The 13,267-nt window shown below is 66.5% G+C and overlaps 1 protein-coding gene across 1 annotated transcript in view; it reads left to right on the top strand.

The window, feature by feature from the left end:
* Positions 1–12,388, top strand: part of PFKL (phosphofructokinase, liver type) — a 27,087-nt gene extending 14,699 nt beyond the window's left edge. The window contains exons 8-22 of the mRNA XM_029214898.1: positions 134–229; positions 1,127–1,219; positions 2,686–2,811; positions 3,827–3,891; positions 4,530–4,593; positions 5,846–5,992; positions 6,345–6,415; positions 6,872–6,959; positions 7,653–7,805; positions 9,317–9,481; positions 9,950–10,011; positions 10,185–10,296; positions 10,932–11,031; positions 11,118–11,223; positions 11,764–12,388. Of these exons, the coding sequence (XP_029070731.1) occupies positions 134–229; positions 1,127–1,219; positions 2,686–2,811; positions 3,827–3,891; positions 4,530–4,593; positions 5,846–5,992; positions 6,345–6,415; positions 6,872–6,959; positions 7,653–7,805; positions 9,317–9,481; positions 9,950–10,011; positions 10,185–10,296; positions 10,932–11,031; positions 11,118–11,223; positions 11,764–11,911 (1,596 nt within the window). The 3' untranslated portion in view covers positions 11,912–12,388. The remainder of the gene's footprint in view (positions 1–133; positions 230–1,126; positions 1,220–2,685; positions 2,812–3,826; positions 3,892–4,529; positions 4,594–5,845; positions 5,993–6,344; positions 6,416–6,871; positions 6,960–7,652; positions 7,806–9,316; positions 9,482–9,949; positions 10,012–10,184; positions 10,297–10,931; positions 11,032–11,117; positions 11,224–11,763) is intronic.
* The last annotated feature ends 879 nt before the right edge of the window (positions 12,389–13,267 follow it).

The raw sequence follows: 13,267 nt of genomic DNA, 5'->3' as shown, positions 1-13,267 counted from the left end.
TGTCTGGGGCGGTGTCTGCGGGCTGGCGGCTGAGCCCCGCGGCGTGGGCCCCGGGGAGGGCTCGCGGCTCACGGCCGTGTCTGGGGCGGTGTCTGCGGGCTGGCGGCTGAGTCCTGCCGTGTCTCTGACCCAGACTCGGAGCCGAGGGTCCCGACTGAACATCATCATCATTGCTGAGGGCGCCATCGACCGCAACGGGAAGCCCATCTCATCCCGCTACGTGAAGGACGTGAGTGTGGGGGCCCTGGGTCACGTGGGGTGGGCGGGGCCTTGGGGAGGGGGCTCCCCTTTATCTCCAGTCCCCAAATGCTCTTGCTGGGGCCCCACCCCCAGCTCCTGGAGGGAGCTTTCTTGTCCCTAACGATTGCCAGATGTGGGGTGGGTGCAGCCGGGACTCCTGAGAAGCCCTGGCCCCTCTGAGGCTGAGGTGTGGCTCCCGCCTGCTGGGAACCCCCAACCCTCTGGTTTCCAGTCTTCATTCAGATCATCCCCCATCCTAGGAGCCCTGTCCAGCCCCCCAACAGTGTCCCAGTGACAGGGTCCAGCCCCTGCCAGGCCCCCGTTGACAGGGGAGCCCACTGCCTATCCAGTGCCAGATTCATAACAGAACAACTTTGGGGGGAATCCTTCGTCCCTGTGAGCGGCACCCATCTGCCGGGTTCTGCCCAGGGCCCTGGGCCCCCGTCCCCCAGTGGGGCACAGCCCCTGGGAGCCTCCATGCTCCTCACTTTGGCCGCCCACCCTGTCCTTGAGTTCCCAACCAGGTGCTGCCAGGAGCCGGCCCCTCCGCCGACCCTGTGCGCTCTGCTTCCTGCCACAGTTCCTGGCAAGGCCTGACTCACAGGGGCTGGAGACCATGATGAGCTCCTGCAGCCGGCACGTGTGGGACCACACGCCCACACACTCACATGGAAACACACACCCACACACACAGGAGCACACGTGCACACGCTCAGGCTATAGGCGTGAACCCTGGGCTGGCTCTGTGGGGCCCCTGGGGAGCTGACACCCTGAAATCCCTGAGGCAGGGTGGGAGGGGGAGGGGAGAGGGCTGGGGGCCACGGGGTGGTGGGACAGTGGGGTAGAGTGGCAAACTCAGGAACCCCCTCTCTGTCCCCACGAGCAGCTAGTGGTCCAGAGGCTGGGCTTTGACACACGTGTGACCGTGCTGGGCCACGTGCAGAGGGGAGGGACCCCCTCGGCGTTCGACCGCATCCTGGTAGGTGGGGCGTCACCCTGGTGCTGGGTGTGCTGCACGGGTGGCTTGGTGGGTGTGCATGCGTGGGTGTGCGTGAGCATTTTTTCACTGCTGCTGGTGCTTGTGGGTGAGACCACGGCCTGGCAGCCTAGGCCACACCCTCTTGGCGATGGCTTTGGCAGGACCTTGGGAAAGGAGGGCGGGGTGAGCGGCAGGTCGACGTCTCGTTGTTCTCAGTCCGGCCCAGGGCCTGGGTGCCCAGCTCCGGGGCCTGGGTGCCGAATCCTGATTACCGCTGGTCCCACCCCACCCTCTACAGGGTGGGAGTCATGCTGCAGCCCCACAGGGCCAGGGCCCAGGGCCAGGGAGGCCCCGAGGTGGTGAAGCGCCCACCTGTGAGGCGCTGGTCACCGGGGCTGGGGGCTGGAGACTGCAGGGCTGGCCGGAGCTGTGCCTGGGCCACCGTGCTGGGTGAGGCCAGGTGGCCAGCGTGGGCCTGGGGGAGCCGCTGGACTGAACCTCTCCCAGGAGGCCTCAGTGCGTCCCCATCCCACACAGAGCAGTGGGGACACTGGCCTCAGAGGGGGTCTGGCCCCAGGGGTGCACTCGGGACGGGGGGTCAAGCACTGGCCCTCCACCAGGCCTGGCGCACAGAAGGGGCTGTCGAGTGCCAGCATGGGCCCGGGGTCTCACCTGGTGGCAGGAGAATGGGCTCACCTGCTGCTTTTGCAGATGGTGGAGACACCGGAGGCCTGGGTCGGCGGCAGAGGGGCTCCAGAGGCACAGCTTACTGCTGGTCCCCGAGCCCAGGCCCTGCAGGGCGACACCTGCACACAGTGGGTTACAGGAGAGCGGCTGTCACACGGTTCCCGAGGGACACAGGAGCATTCTCCCGGGCTGCTCCCGACACACACCTGACCAGTGTGGGAGGCCAGGGGCGCGGTCTGGGGGCGCGGCGGAGGCGGGGGACGCCAGAGTGTCACCGAGCTGAGCCGCGGGGCTTGGTCTCTGGCGCGCCTGTCTGTTCCTGTTGGCTGTGGCAGGACCCCTGTTTGTGATTTGTCTCCATGGCGGGCGGTCCTTACCTGACCAGTTTCAGCTGGTCCAGCCGGCCAGCCCATACCCAAGTTTGCACACACACCAGGACAGCCGTGGCAAAGGAGCCCCAAGAGAGAAACCTCGTCATAGTGGAGAGAACTCCGGAAACCCCAGTCCAGCCCTGGCCCTGCCACTGCAACTCTGGGGTGCAGGGGCCACGCCCTCCTAGCTGGGCCGGCTGAGACCCGGTGAAATGGTGCTGGGGGGCTGCTGTGAAACGTGGTCATGCTAAGTCACCACTTCTAGAATAAACAGCGTCGCTTACTCCAGAAGCTTCTAGTGTGTGCGTGTGCGTGTGGCTCCGAGAGCCGAGGGTGTGTGCGTGGCATGGGGCCGGCTCCGTGCCGGCTGTGCCTGCCTGAGCCCTGCCTGCCCCTCTCTCCGCTCAGAGCAGCAAGATGGGCATGGAGGCGGTGATGGCCCTGCTGGAGGCCACGCCCGACACGCCGGCCTGCGTGGTCAGCCTCTCCGGGAACCAGTCCGTGCGGCTGCCCCTCATGGAGTGCGTCCAGATGGTGAGCACCCGCCTGCCTGGGCACCCTCCCCACCACAGCCCCGGCGCCGCCTGTCCTTCCAGGCCCCTCAGGGCCCAGCCAGCAGACTGGCTGCAAGCCCCCCGCCCCGTCCCCCTGGGCGCCCGGCTGCTGCTCCGCGCGTGTTACACGGAGCGAGCGGCAGGTGCATCGCGCCTTCTGTTGTGGCCCCCCTTCCGAGTGTGTTGCTGCGCCCCACAGCGGGCCTCAGGGTATCTGAGGCCTGCAGTCCTCCAGGTGGGGGAGGGAGGTGTGAGCACATCCCCAAGGTGCCCCCAAGGTAGGACAAGCCCGAGACAGGTGTGGGAGCTGCAGGGAGCTGGGGAGCCCATGGGGGGCCTGTGGGGGTAGCTGGGGGGAGCCCAGGACACTTAGCTTCCCAGAGCCAGTGGGACAGACTGGCTTTGCAAACTGGGCAGGGTGGGGCCCTGGGGCTAGGATGGGAGGGGGAGGGGGAGTTGGTGGCCAGAGCCCCCGGGACGTCTCACGTGGTCGGAGCAGGGACCACGGGAGCGGGGAGTGGGGAGCAGAGAGAGGCTGGCTGTGGGGACACTGGGGTACGGGGCTCGGTAGGTTTGGGGGGCCCTGCAGCTGGGGGCAGAGCGGGGCCTGCCCAGGGGAGGTGGGCTGGCGCGGGAGGGGGGCCTCCCTGGCGCTCCTCCTGGAAGATCCTCCTGCGGCGACCTCCCCTGGGCCCCGCTTTCGGGCAGGCTGGTCGCCAGTGGATGGTGGGTCTGGGGGCCAGAGCAGCCTCACCCTTCGTTCCTAGGCCCCAGCTGCCCCCCACCCCCTTCCCAGGGCTGAGGGGGAGCGAGGCCCGGGTGCCCCTTCCAGGGAGGGGAAGACCTGGCAGACCAGGTGGGGTCCCCTCGCCCCTCAGCCCTCTCGATTCCGGCAGTGACAGCTGCCCGGCGGGTCTGGGACAGGCCCCCCGCGTTGGGCTCAGACGCACGTGCCAGGCCTCCACCTCCAGCCTGTGCATCTTGTTTTCTTTAAGACCAAGGAGGTGCAGAAGGCCATGGATGAGAAGAGGTTTGAAGAGGCCATCCAGCTCCGAGGCAGGTGAGGGCCTGGAGGGCCTGGTGTTGGGCAGCTGTCTGCTCAGTGGGGCCACAGCAGACTCCGAGTGGCTCGCACACGGCCACTCCCCGACACGGGGCGTGCCCACCTGCAGAGGTGGCGCTCTGAGACCCTCCTCCTAGGGCATGCATCGTGTAGGAGGGACAGGGTCCGACAGTGTCGGAGAAGTAGGCAGGCTGTGTGGATGTGCCCTCCGGGGCTGGCGGGGCCTGCAGGGCGCTGGGGGGATGGGGGGGACACAGCACAGGGAGGGCACCTGGGAAGGGGGAGGGGGGAACTACAGAAGGCAGCAGCGAGGCAGGCCCGGGGGGGCCAGGTCAACTGGCCCTGCAGGTCTGCTTCCTGTGGTTCCCGTGGCCACGCTTCCTGCCCCGCTGCGGAGCTGCCGACACCATGCAGGCTGAAAGCAGGCGCTCGCTTTGCAGAGAGGGGCGTTGGGATCCCGTGTCCATGGGGGCCTCTGCCGCCCGGCGATGGCACCCAGCCAGGGTCCGTGGCGACAAGAGTGGGGAGGTGGGCCGCACCCGTGTCCAGTTCCTTTGAGGCTGTGCTGCTGACGCCGTGCTGTGCTGAGCTATTTGGCTGTGGGCTGCGCCATGCATGACCCGCTTTCTTTCCAGGAGCTTTGAGAACAACTGGAACATTTACAAGCTGCTTGCGCACCAGAAGATCTCCAAGGAGAAGGTGAGGGGCGAGCCGCAGAGCCCACACCTGGCTGTGCCCTCGGCCTCCTCCCGCCTGCCCTGCCACCCCGCCCAGGGAGCGGGGAGCTGGCCCCACTGAGCCAGGACCCGCCCTCCTGTCTGGGGTCTGAGCTGTGAGCTGAGAGGACCAGACCTGGCCTCTGCTTGACCAGCAGGTCCCAGACAGGCCTGGGGATTACGCTGACCTGTTGCTTATCAAACAGCTGGAGGAATTTAAGTCAGGAGAGGAGGTTTAACTCAGGAGACGAGGGATACAGTGTTATGACACATTCCAAAACAGGTAAAACCCTCAGGAAATGGACTCTCTTCAAAATAAAGATGACAGCAGGCTTCGTTTCTGAAACCACAAGGGCAAGGAAAGGGTCCCACCGAGACAGTCTTGGACGGTGGGGTCCTGGCCCCCCATTCATCCCGGGAGCTGGTCAGGGCTGGGCAGCGTCTTCTGGCAAGGCAGGGTGGTCCCCACATCCCCTTCCAGAACCGCCTGGGGCATGACCACCTCGGGCGCGTCAGGCTGGTATTACCAGGACCCACTAGAGCCAGGCTGCCCAGCACAGCCGGTGGCCACACGCGGCTGCAGAGTGCTGGCAACATGGCTGTCCTAGTGAGGTGTCCCTGCATGCCACGCGGGCGCAGGTTCTGCGGAGCAGCGAGGGAAACGGCTGTGGAAGTGCCCGATAGCAAAATGTCTTACATTGATTCCCGGTTGAGGTGATGACGTGTTGGTTCTATCAGGTTCCAGCAACCCTAGGATTGAAAGAGCATTGTCTGCTTCTTTGCACTTTCTTACCGCGGCTGCGGTGGCCCCCTTCCCGCCACGCACCCGTGCTGCTCGCCAGGGACTTTCTGGGGTGCTTCTGCCCTGAGCCCTGAGCGTGGAGTGGTTGCCCAGGGCCTCCAGGCAGGCGCTGACTCTGGCCTGAGCCACTGCTGCCCCGTGAGCCGCGCTTGGCCGACAGCGGCCCGAGTCCCGCTCCTACCTTTGGCCGAGGACTTTGCGGTAGCGAGCGGGGCCTGCACCATAGCTCATGTGGTCTCGGGCAGAGCCTTGCGGTGTCAGGAGGACAGGCCTTTGTCATGCCCGGGGGAGTCCCATCTCTGGACCGTGTCCAGGCTGCCACGAGGACTGGGGCCTCTTCTCCGGAAGCGGCTCTCTGCTGACTTCTGTCCGGGTCGGCGGTCCCCCGCCCCGACCCGGGGCTTATGCTCTTGTCTCCCCACCTTCTCTGAAGACCAGCTTCTCCCTGGCCATCCTGAACGTGGGGGCCCCAGCGGCTGGCATGAACGCGGCCGTGCGCTCGGCGGTGCGTACCGGCATCTCCCAGGGCCACACGGTGTACGTCGTGCACGACGGCTTTGAAGGCCTGGCCAAGGGGCAGGTAGGTGTAGCCGTGCCTGAGGCCGGGCGGGGGATGGGGCCTGCGGTGGTGGGCCTGTGTGTCTTTGGTCAGTTTAGGACGTGTCCCCGGCTTGCTTATGAGCAAACAAGGACCAACGGGCTCGCCATGTGGGTATAAGGGCCAAGCCAGGTCCTCTCCTTGGGGTGGAGGGGGAGCACCTGGGTCCACTTTAGCCTGGCCCAGGCCCCGAGACCCCGCTCTGACCTGTGGTAGGACAGTCAGTGCCAGGCACGGCCTCTGTCCCCCCTCCCCCGAGGACGTGCGCTCCCCGAGGACAGGTCCATCACCTGAGGAGGGCCTGCCCCCCTGAAGCCATGCCTCCCCCCTGCAGGTGCAAGAAGTGGGCTGGCATGATGTGGCTGGCTGGCTGGGGCGCGGTGGCTCCATGCTGGGGACCAAGAGGTGAGCACCTGGCTACTGAGGGCAGCAGGGGGGTGGGATGCAAGGGAAACCAGCCCTGTGGCCCCGGGCTAGGTCTCCTCTGGCTGGTGGCCTGTCCAGAGCGGGACACAGACCCTCCTGCCTGGGGCTTCCTGGCCAAGAGCTCACTTGAAGTCACCTGTGTAGAGGAAGGCTGCTCGGGCGGCTCCACACCTATAGAAGGGATCCCCTCGGGCGGGAAGTGAGGCTCACAGCCAGGTTGTCGGGAGGGCAGTGGCCAGTGCCCAGCAAGGGCATTGAATGGGTGCCCCGCCGCCCCCGGGCGCCTCACCTTTGCTCCCACCTCTAATCGGGAATCCCACCGCCACGCCCCAGGCCTGCCTTCTCCCGAGCTCAGGCACGGTGCAGACGTGGGTCCTTCCAGCCTGGCGTTCTGTACAGATGCAGCACGTCCATCTGATTTATCTCCCACTGCAGGACGCTGCCCAAGGGCTACATGGAGAAAATTGTGGAAAACGTCCGCATTCACAACATCCACGCCCTGCTGGTCATCGGAGGCTTCGAGGTGAGGGGGCAGCTGCCGGGGAGCAAGCGGGGGTGGAGGAGACCCCAGGGTGTGGGCCGCCGAGGTGGCCCTTCCGGAAGCCCCACGTGCAGGTTACCTTGAGCCAGCTGGACTGATGGGGCCACCAGGGTGAGTGTGGCAGGGCTGGTGAGGAGGGGGAGGGGGGCGGGAGGGGGCAGGGGGGAGGAGAAGGAGGGGGAGGGGCAGGGGCAGCTCTGACCGCAGGGGAGGGACAGTGGGGGTGGGACGGCCCAGGCAGGAGGGTCGAGTGGCCTCATCCTCCCGCTGCTGAGGCGGTGGTCCAGAGCATCTCTCGGCGGAGTTCTGGGTGGTGGGGGGCACGTCAATGTGGTGCTGGGGCTTGGTCAGCCCCCGTAAATGACAGATACCCACTCTTGCCCTTTCCTGAAGGAGCCCAAGCCCCCGCAGACTGCATGGAGTGGGCTGGGGTCAAGGCAGCGTGGGCGGGCCTCCTTCCTGTCCTCCTTGGAGTCCAGTTTTCCCAGTGAAGGCAGCTGCAGAGCTCCAGGATGGGGCCCGCCTGGTCTCGGTTCTGGGGTGTGGCAGGTGGGCCCAGAGGCCCATCGCCAGGCACACAGCCGGGAGCAGGACCCAGGGCCCCCTCCTCCTGCCTCGTCCAGCAGCCCGGCCTCTCCGGGGCCGGCCTTGAGCCCCTGCCCCCGATTCCTGCAGGCCTACGAGGGGGTGCTGCAGCTGGTGGAGGCCCGTGAGCGCTACGAGGAGCTGTGCATTGTAATGTGCGTCATCCCCGCCACCATCAGCAACAACGTGCCGGGCACCGACTTCAGCCTGGGCTCGGATACCGCCGTCAACGCCGCCATGGAGGTGGGGCCTGGGGCCGCTGCCCCCACTTAGGCCGGCAGCGGGCGGACAGGGCGCCTGGGAGGGGAGAGCGCCCAGAGGGGCTGCCGAGGGGTGGGATGGGGTGCGGGGCCCCCACCGAGGCTGGCGGCCTGCATGGGGAGTGGGCAGGACCTGGCTGCCCCCGAGGTCTCAAAGATGGCAGGGAGGTTGTGAGTCTGGGGTCACCAGGGTGTGATGGTGACGGTGGTCAAGGCTGCCACCGACCTAACTGAGCTACTGTACTGGTGTGGACGTCGGGCCACGGTTCTGTCCGGTGAAGCAGCCACACGTGGCTCTGGGGGAAACCCAGGGCTCCAGCTGGGACGTGGGAGGGTGGGAGGTGGGAGCCCGGTTCCTGGAGGGGTCCCAGCAGGCTGGCGCCACCAGGGGCTCTCTGGGGGCATCCCCACCGCTGTCCCCACTCTCTAGACCTTTCCCACCTTCGACTGTGACCCCACATGAGCCCAGCTTCCCCAGGGGTTCATTATCTCCGTTTTGGGGGGATCTGAAGCTGGAAGGGGGCGTGTTGCTCAATCAAGTGCTGCGTGTTTTTAGATGGAGGAGAAAATACAAGTGAAACAAGAGGCTAAAGGAGATCCCACCCCACCCCCATCTCCTGACCCAGAGTCCCACGATCCTCAGGGGTTTTCTTTGAATTTATCTCCTATCTGAACTGGCTGTGGGTCGCCCACAGCCCCTCTGAATCTTCTGGTGCCCCTGCCCCTCATCAGATGAGGGAGGACAGGGTTCGGTTTTCATTTGCAGCTCTGATTTCTGGGTGAATATTTTCCTATATGTTTATTGCCCATTTGTCAGGGGTTTTTTTTGAAATTATCTTTTTCCATCATTTGCCTATTTTTCTCTGGGCACGTTTTCTTTTTTATTTGTAAACGTTCTTTACATATGTAGGCTATAGACCCTTTGCCAAACATTGCAGCCGTTTCCTCCACTTGGCTCTTCATCTGTTATCTGGGGTCTATCCTCATAGTTCACACACGAGTAACCTACATATCTGTTTTATTTCTGTTTCCTCAGTTCTTTATTTAATGCTTGAATTTCGTTGAACTGTTCAGTTAGGATCGTCATCACTTGTCGTGTTATCATTAGCGTCTGCGGAGCACTTACTTCACGTGTCATCAGGGCCCCTGTTTACGAAGACCCTGCCGTGGCAGAGTGTCTTCCCCTGTTGGCAGATGAGCAGATTAAGGCCCAGTGTGTCTCTGGTCCAAGGTCAGGGAGAGCCTCCTAGAGCGTCCCTGGCCCCTACCCACTAGACGCTAGTGACGCCCACCTTGTCCTGGGGGCACCAACGCCCGGGCTGAGGACCCAGTTCCGTGTGGCTGCGTGGAGGGCGTGTGCTGAGGGCTGCCAGTGCCCTGGGCACGTGGGGCAAGGGCTGTCCCAGCCGCATTGAGAGAGAGACCCGGGTCCCTGCAACGTCGTGGGTCCCCGTGGTCCGAGGGGAGGGCTCTGACCCGCACCCTGGCCCTCAGAGCTGTGACCGCATCAAGCAGTCGGCCTCGGGGACCAAGCGCCGTGTGTTCATCGTGGAGACCATGGGGGGCTACTGTGGCTACCTGGCCACCGTGACCGGCATCGCTGTGGGGGCCGACGCCGCCTATGTCTTCGAGGACCCCTTCAACATCCAGGACTTAAAGGTGAGCCGAGCCCGTACCTTTCTCCCGGCCAGGCTGAAGGGGCCCCTCCTGAGACACAGCGGAGCAGGCCTGCAGAGGAGACGGGGCCCCTGCCAAGCAGCCACGGCCCAGCAGGCTGGGGGCTCGCTGCCTTCGAGGGGACACAGCCCGTGACCCTCTGCACCCCTTCCCCGATCCCGGGCAGTGCCCCTGCCGCCCTGTGGCCTCCGTGGCCGCCCCCGGCCCTCCCCCCACAGCTTCACAGTCCAGCCACAGGCCCACACCTGCACCACCCACACAGCCCTCCAGCAACTGCAACCTGGTCCCCGTGCCCGCCCTGCGCCGGCCCCCAGGCTGATCTGGGTCTTCTCAGCCGCACCTGCTGGCTAGTCCAGAATGGGCCCTCCCAGACAGCCTCAGGCTGCGGGAAGGGGTGTGCAGTGCAGGCTGCTGCCCCTGCTCCGCTCAACCCAGGTCTTCACCCCACAGGCCAACGTGGAGCACATGACCGAGAAGATGAAGACGGACATCCAGAGGGGCCTGGTGCTCCGGTGAGGCTGCCGGCGAGCCCGCAGGGTCCAGCTGGGTGGAGCAAGGCTGGGGGGCTTAGGAAGGAGTAGGTGGGGTCGGGCTTTCCTGGGAGCCTGTGGCCCGGCCCGGAGGGGCTCAGCATCCAGGCGAGGCTCAGGCCTCCCCTGCCGCCCCCACCCCTTCTTCTTCCCAGAAACGAGAAGTGCCACGAATACTACACCACGGAGTTTCTGTACAACCTGTACTCCTCCGAGGGGAAGGGCATTTTCGACTGCAGGACTAACGTCCTGGGCCACCTGCAGCAGGTACGGGGTGGGGGAGCACAGATTCCGTGGAAGGCTGCTCCCTGGCCCCTGGCCCCCAACTGTGCCCGGGCCGACAGGTCCCAGGAGGCCGTGGCAGGATGAGGACCCCTCCCTCTCTGTGCCCCTCCTCATGGGGCACCTGGCTGTAGGTGCCCCTTCGTCCTCACACCCCTGAGGAAGGGGCGGGGCCGGGAGCCACCTCCACCCTGACAAGCCCCTCCCCTTCTGGCCCCCTGGAGGCCCTGCAGGAAGCCCGCGCTGTGGGTTCCAAGCAGACTGAGCGGGCTTCCAAGCAGACTGAGGGCCGTGTGCACCCCTAGGGCTCCCCTCTCCCCGGGGTCTTTGCTCACTGGTGGTGGGAGCTGCCTGCCGGATGCAGGGGCCCACGGAGGCCCCCCAGTCAATGAGTAGGCAGCCCACTGCCCGAACTCTGGAGGTGGCTTTTAGGGGGTTTTAGAGGTGGGATGGAGAAAGGGGCCGGAGTGCTGCAGGTCGAGGGGACGGGGTGTCAGCCCGGGAGGGCTCACCTGAGGTCACGGCAGGGCCTGGTTGCTGGGCTCGGGCCAGGGCTCGGCTGCCTGAGGCCCAGCTCCTCCCTGAGGGCCAGCACCTGGCCTCACCCACTGTGTTTCCAGGGCGGGGCTCCCACCCCCTTCGACCGGAACTACGGCACCAAGCTGGGGGTCAAGGCTATACTCTGGATGTCGGAGAAGCTGCGGGCAGTCTACCGCAAGGGTGCGTGAGGGAGGTGGTGGCTAGTAAGACCTGTCCCCGCCGAGGGCCCTGGGTGTGGGGCTGCCGGCACGTGCCTGTGTCCACAGGGCGGGTCTTCGCCAACGCCCCCGACTCGGCTTGCGTGATCGGCCTGCAGAAGAAGGCGGTGGCCTTCAGCCCCGTCACCGAGCTCAAGAAGGACACCGACTTTGAGTGAGTCCCTCCGAAGAGAGGGGTGGACCGCCGGGCCCAGACCTGCCTGGACCCCTGATCCCACAGGGCCGCCCGGTCCCCACGCCCAGGGCTGACCCCGGGTCCCTGTTCCTCCCGACGGGGCAGAGTTGAGGGTGGGGTCAGCCATGGTCGGGTCTGCGGGCGCTCGCGGTCTACCGACCCCTCCTGGGGGCGGGCCCCGGCACCTCTGAAGCGCAGGGGCCGGAGCTAGCCTCCACATGTCCCGGGTCCCGAGGTCCAGGTGTCCCGAGGGGGCGTGCGGGGCCCAGGTTGGGGCGACGGCCCGGGAGCTGCCCCGTCCCGCCGCTGGCACCGCCTGCCCCGCCCCCTGGCCGTGACCCCGCCCCCGCCCCGACCGTGTCCCGGCCCCACCGCCTGCCCCGCCCCCTGGCCGTGGCCCCGCCCCGCCGCAGGCCCCGCCCCCGCCCTTGACCCTGCCCGGCCCCGCCCCGCCGCAGGCCCCGCCCCCGCCCCGACCCTGTCCGCCCCCGCCCCTGACCCTGTCCGGCCCCGCCGCAGGCACCGCATGCCCCTGGAGCAGTGGTGGCTGAACCTGCGACTCATGCTGAAGATGCTGGCGCACTACCGCATCAGCATGGCCGACTACGTGTCCGGGGAGCTGGAGCACGTCACCCGCCGCACCCTCAGCATCGAAACAGGCTTCTGAAGCCGCGTCCCTGCCCCGCCCCCGCCTGCGCCCGCCTCCCGCCGCACCCCCCCCGCCCCCACTTTGGAGCCTGGGCTGCTGCCGCCTGGAGCCTGCGGGCAGGCGGGCGGGGGGTGCACCCTGGCTCCAGGACTCTCACGGCCCAGTTTCAGCCTGCTGTGCGCTCGGCTCTTCCCCAGGACAGAGCACCCTGGGCACCCACTTTCCAGCGCAAGGGTATGTGGGGGCGTCCGCGCTTGGACACCGCCGCCCCTCTGCCTCGGTACCCATGTGGCCCGGAGCCTCTGCCCGAGCCGGTCCTGCACCCTCACCAGCCCTGGGGGCGCAGCAGCCTGGGTCTCCGTGCCGGCGGGTGGGGACGTGACCCGGCGCGCCTAACTGTGCCCCCTCCCTGTGTGCACTGGCCGCCGGGCTGAGTAGCGCTTGTCACCTTTTTTAGAAATAAAATCACCCCGACTGCGGGGTGCTGTCAGTCTCGGGAAAGCAGGGCCTCTGGAACCTTCTAAGGAGGGTGGGCGGGCTGGTGGTTGGTAGCCCCCCACCTGCACACATGGGCCTGGGGGCCCCCTCTGGGCTCTGGGCTGAGCCCGGTCTCAGGGACACAGGCCCTCTGGGGCCGCACCCTCATCCCAGGACCAGCAGCCCCTGTCCATGTGATGAGCTGAGCCCCTCCATCCTGTGGGGTGACCTGGGCCCCCCAACCGCATCCTAAGGGGTGACAGGCCTGGCTTCCCCCCCTCTTGGGAGGACTTCTGAGCCTGGTTCTTGGGCCCCAAGTCTGACCCGGAACGTTCCCCCCGACTCAGCCTGGGGTCTCAGAAGCACAGCCAAGGATCCCGGGGCAGGTGGCTGAGGGCAGGCGTCCCTCGCTCCGCAGTGGTGCTGGCACCAGGGTCCTCGGGAGGACGAGCTGGATGTCGACCTCGTGGTGCTTTGCAGGTCCCCGTCACCCCTGCACAGGTTGCCCATCCACGTGTGTTCCCACTGCAGTCACCTGGGCCCTTCATCCAGGGCTGCTGTGCCTGTACTCCTGCCCTTGGCACGCTTAGAGGTCAGGACGAGGTTCTGGGACCCAGGAGGTTTTGTGGGGAGGCCCACAGGCCAAGTTGGGGGTCCCCGGGTGGGCGGGGCTCTCCCCGTCGGGCCCAGGCTGGGGCCCAGCGTCTCAGGCTGCCTTCGTGTGCCCACAGACCCCGGCAGGGAGCCTTGGTGACTCCTGGGCACCGCAGGCCTGGCTGGGCTGACCTGTGCTGGGGGCCCACGCCAGCCTCACTGTGTTGCTGAGAGCCTGGGGGCTCCTGGGTGCCCATTTCTGGAGCTGGGGCCCCTCCGGTCTGCTTTGCCAGCCCTGGGGCA

This window comes from Monodon monoceros, unplaced genomic scaffold (genome assembly GCF_005190385.1).
Source record: "Monodon monoceros isolate NGI ecotype Baffin Bay Population unplaced genomic scaffold, NGI_Narwhal_1 Super_Scaffold_11, whole genome shotgun sequence".
In the NCBI taxonomy this organism is placed as follows: Eukaryota; Metazoa; Chordata; class Mammalia; order Artiodactyla; family Monodontidae; genus Monodon; species Monodon monoceros.
The sequence above is the reverse complement of the archived record's forward strand: the minus strand, read 5'-3'. Positions and strand labels throughout refer to the sequence as shown.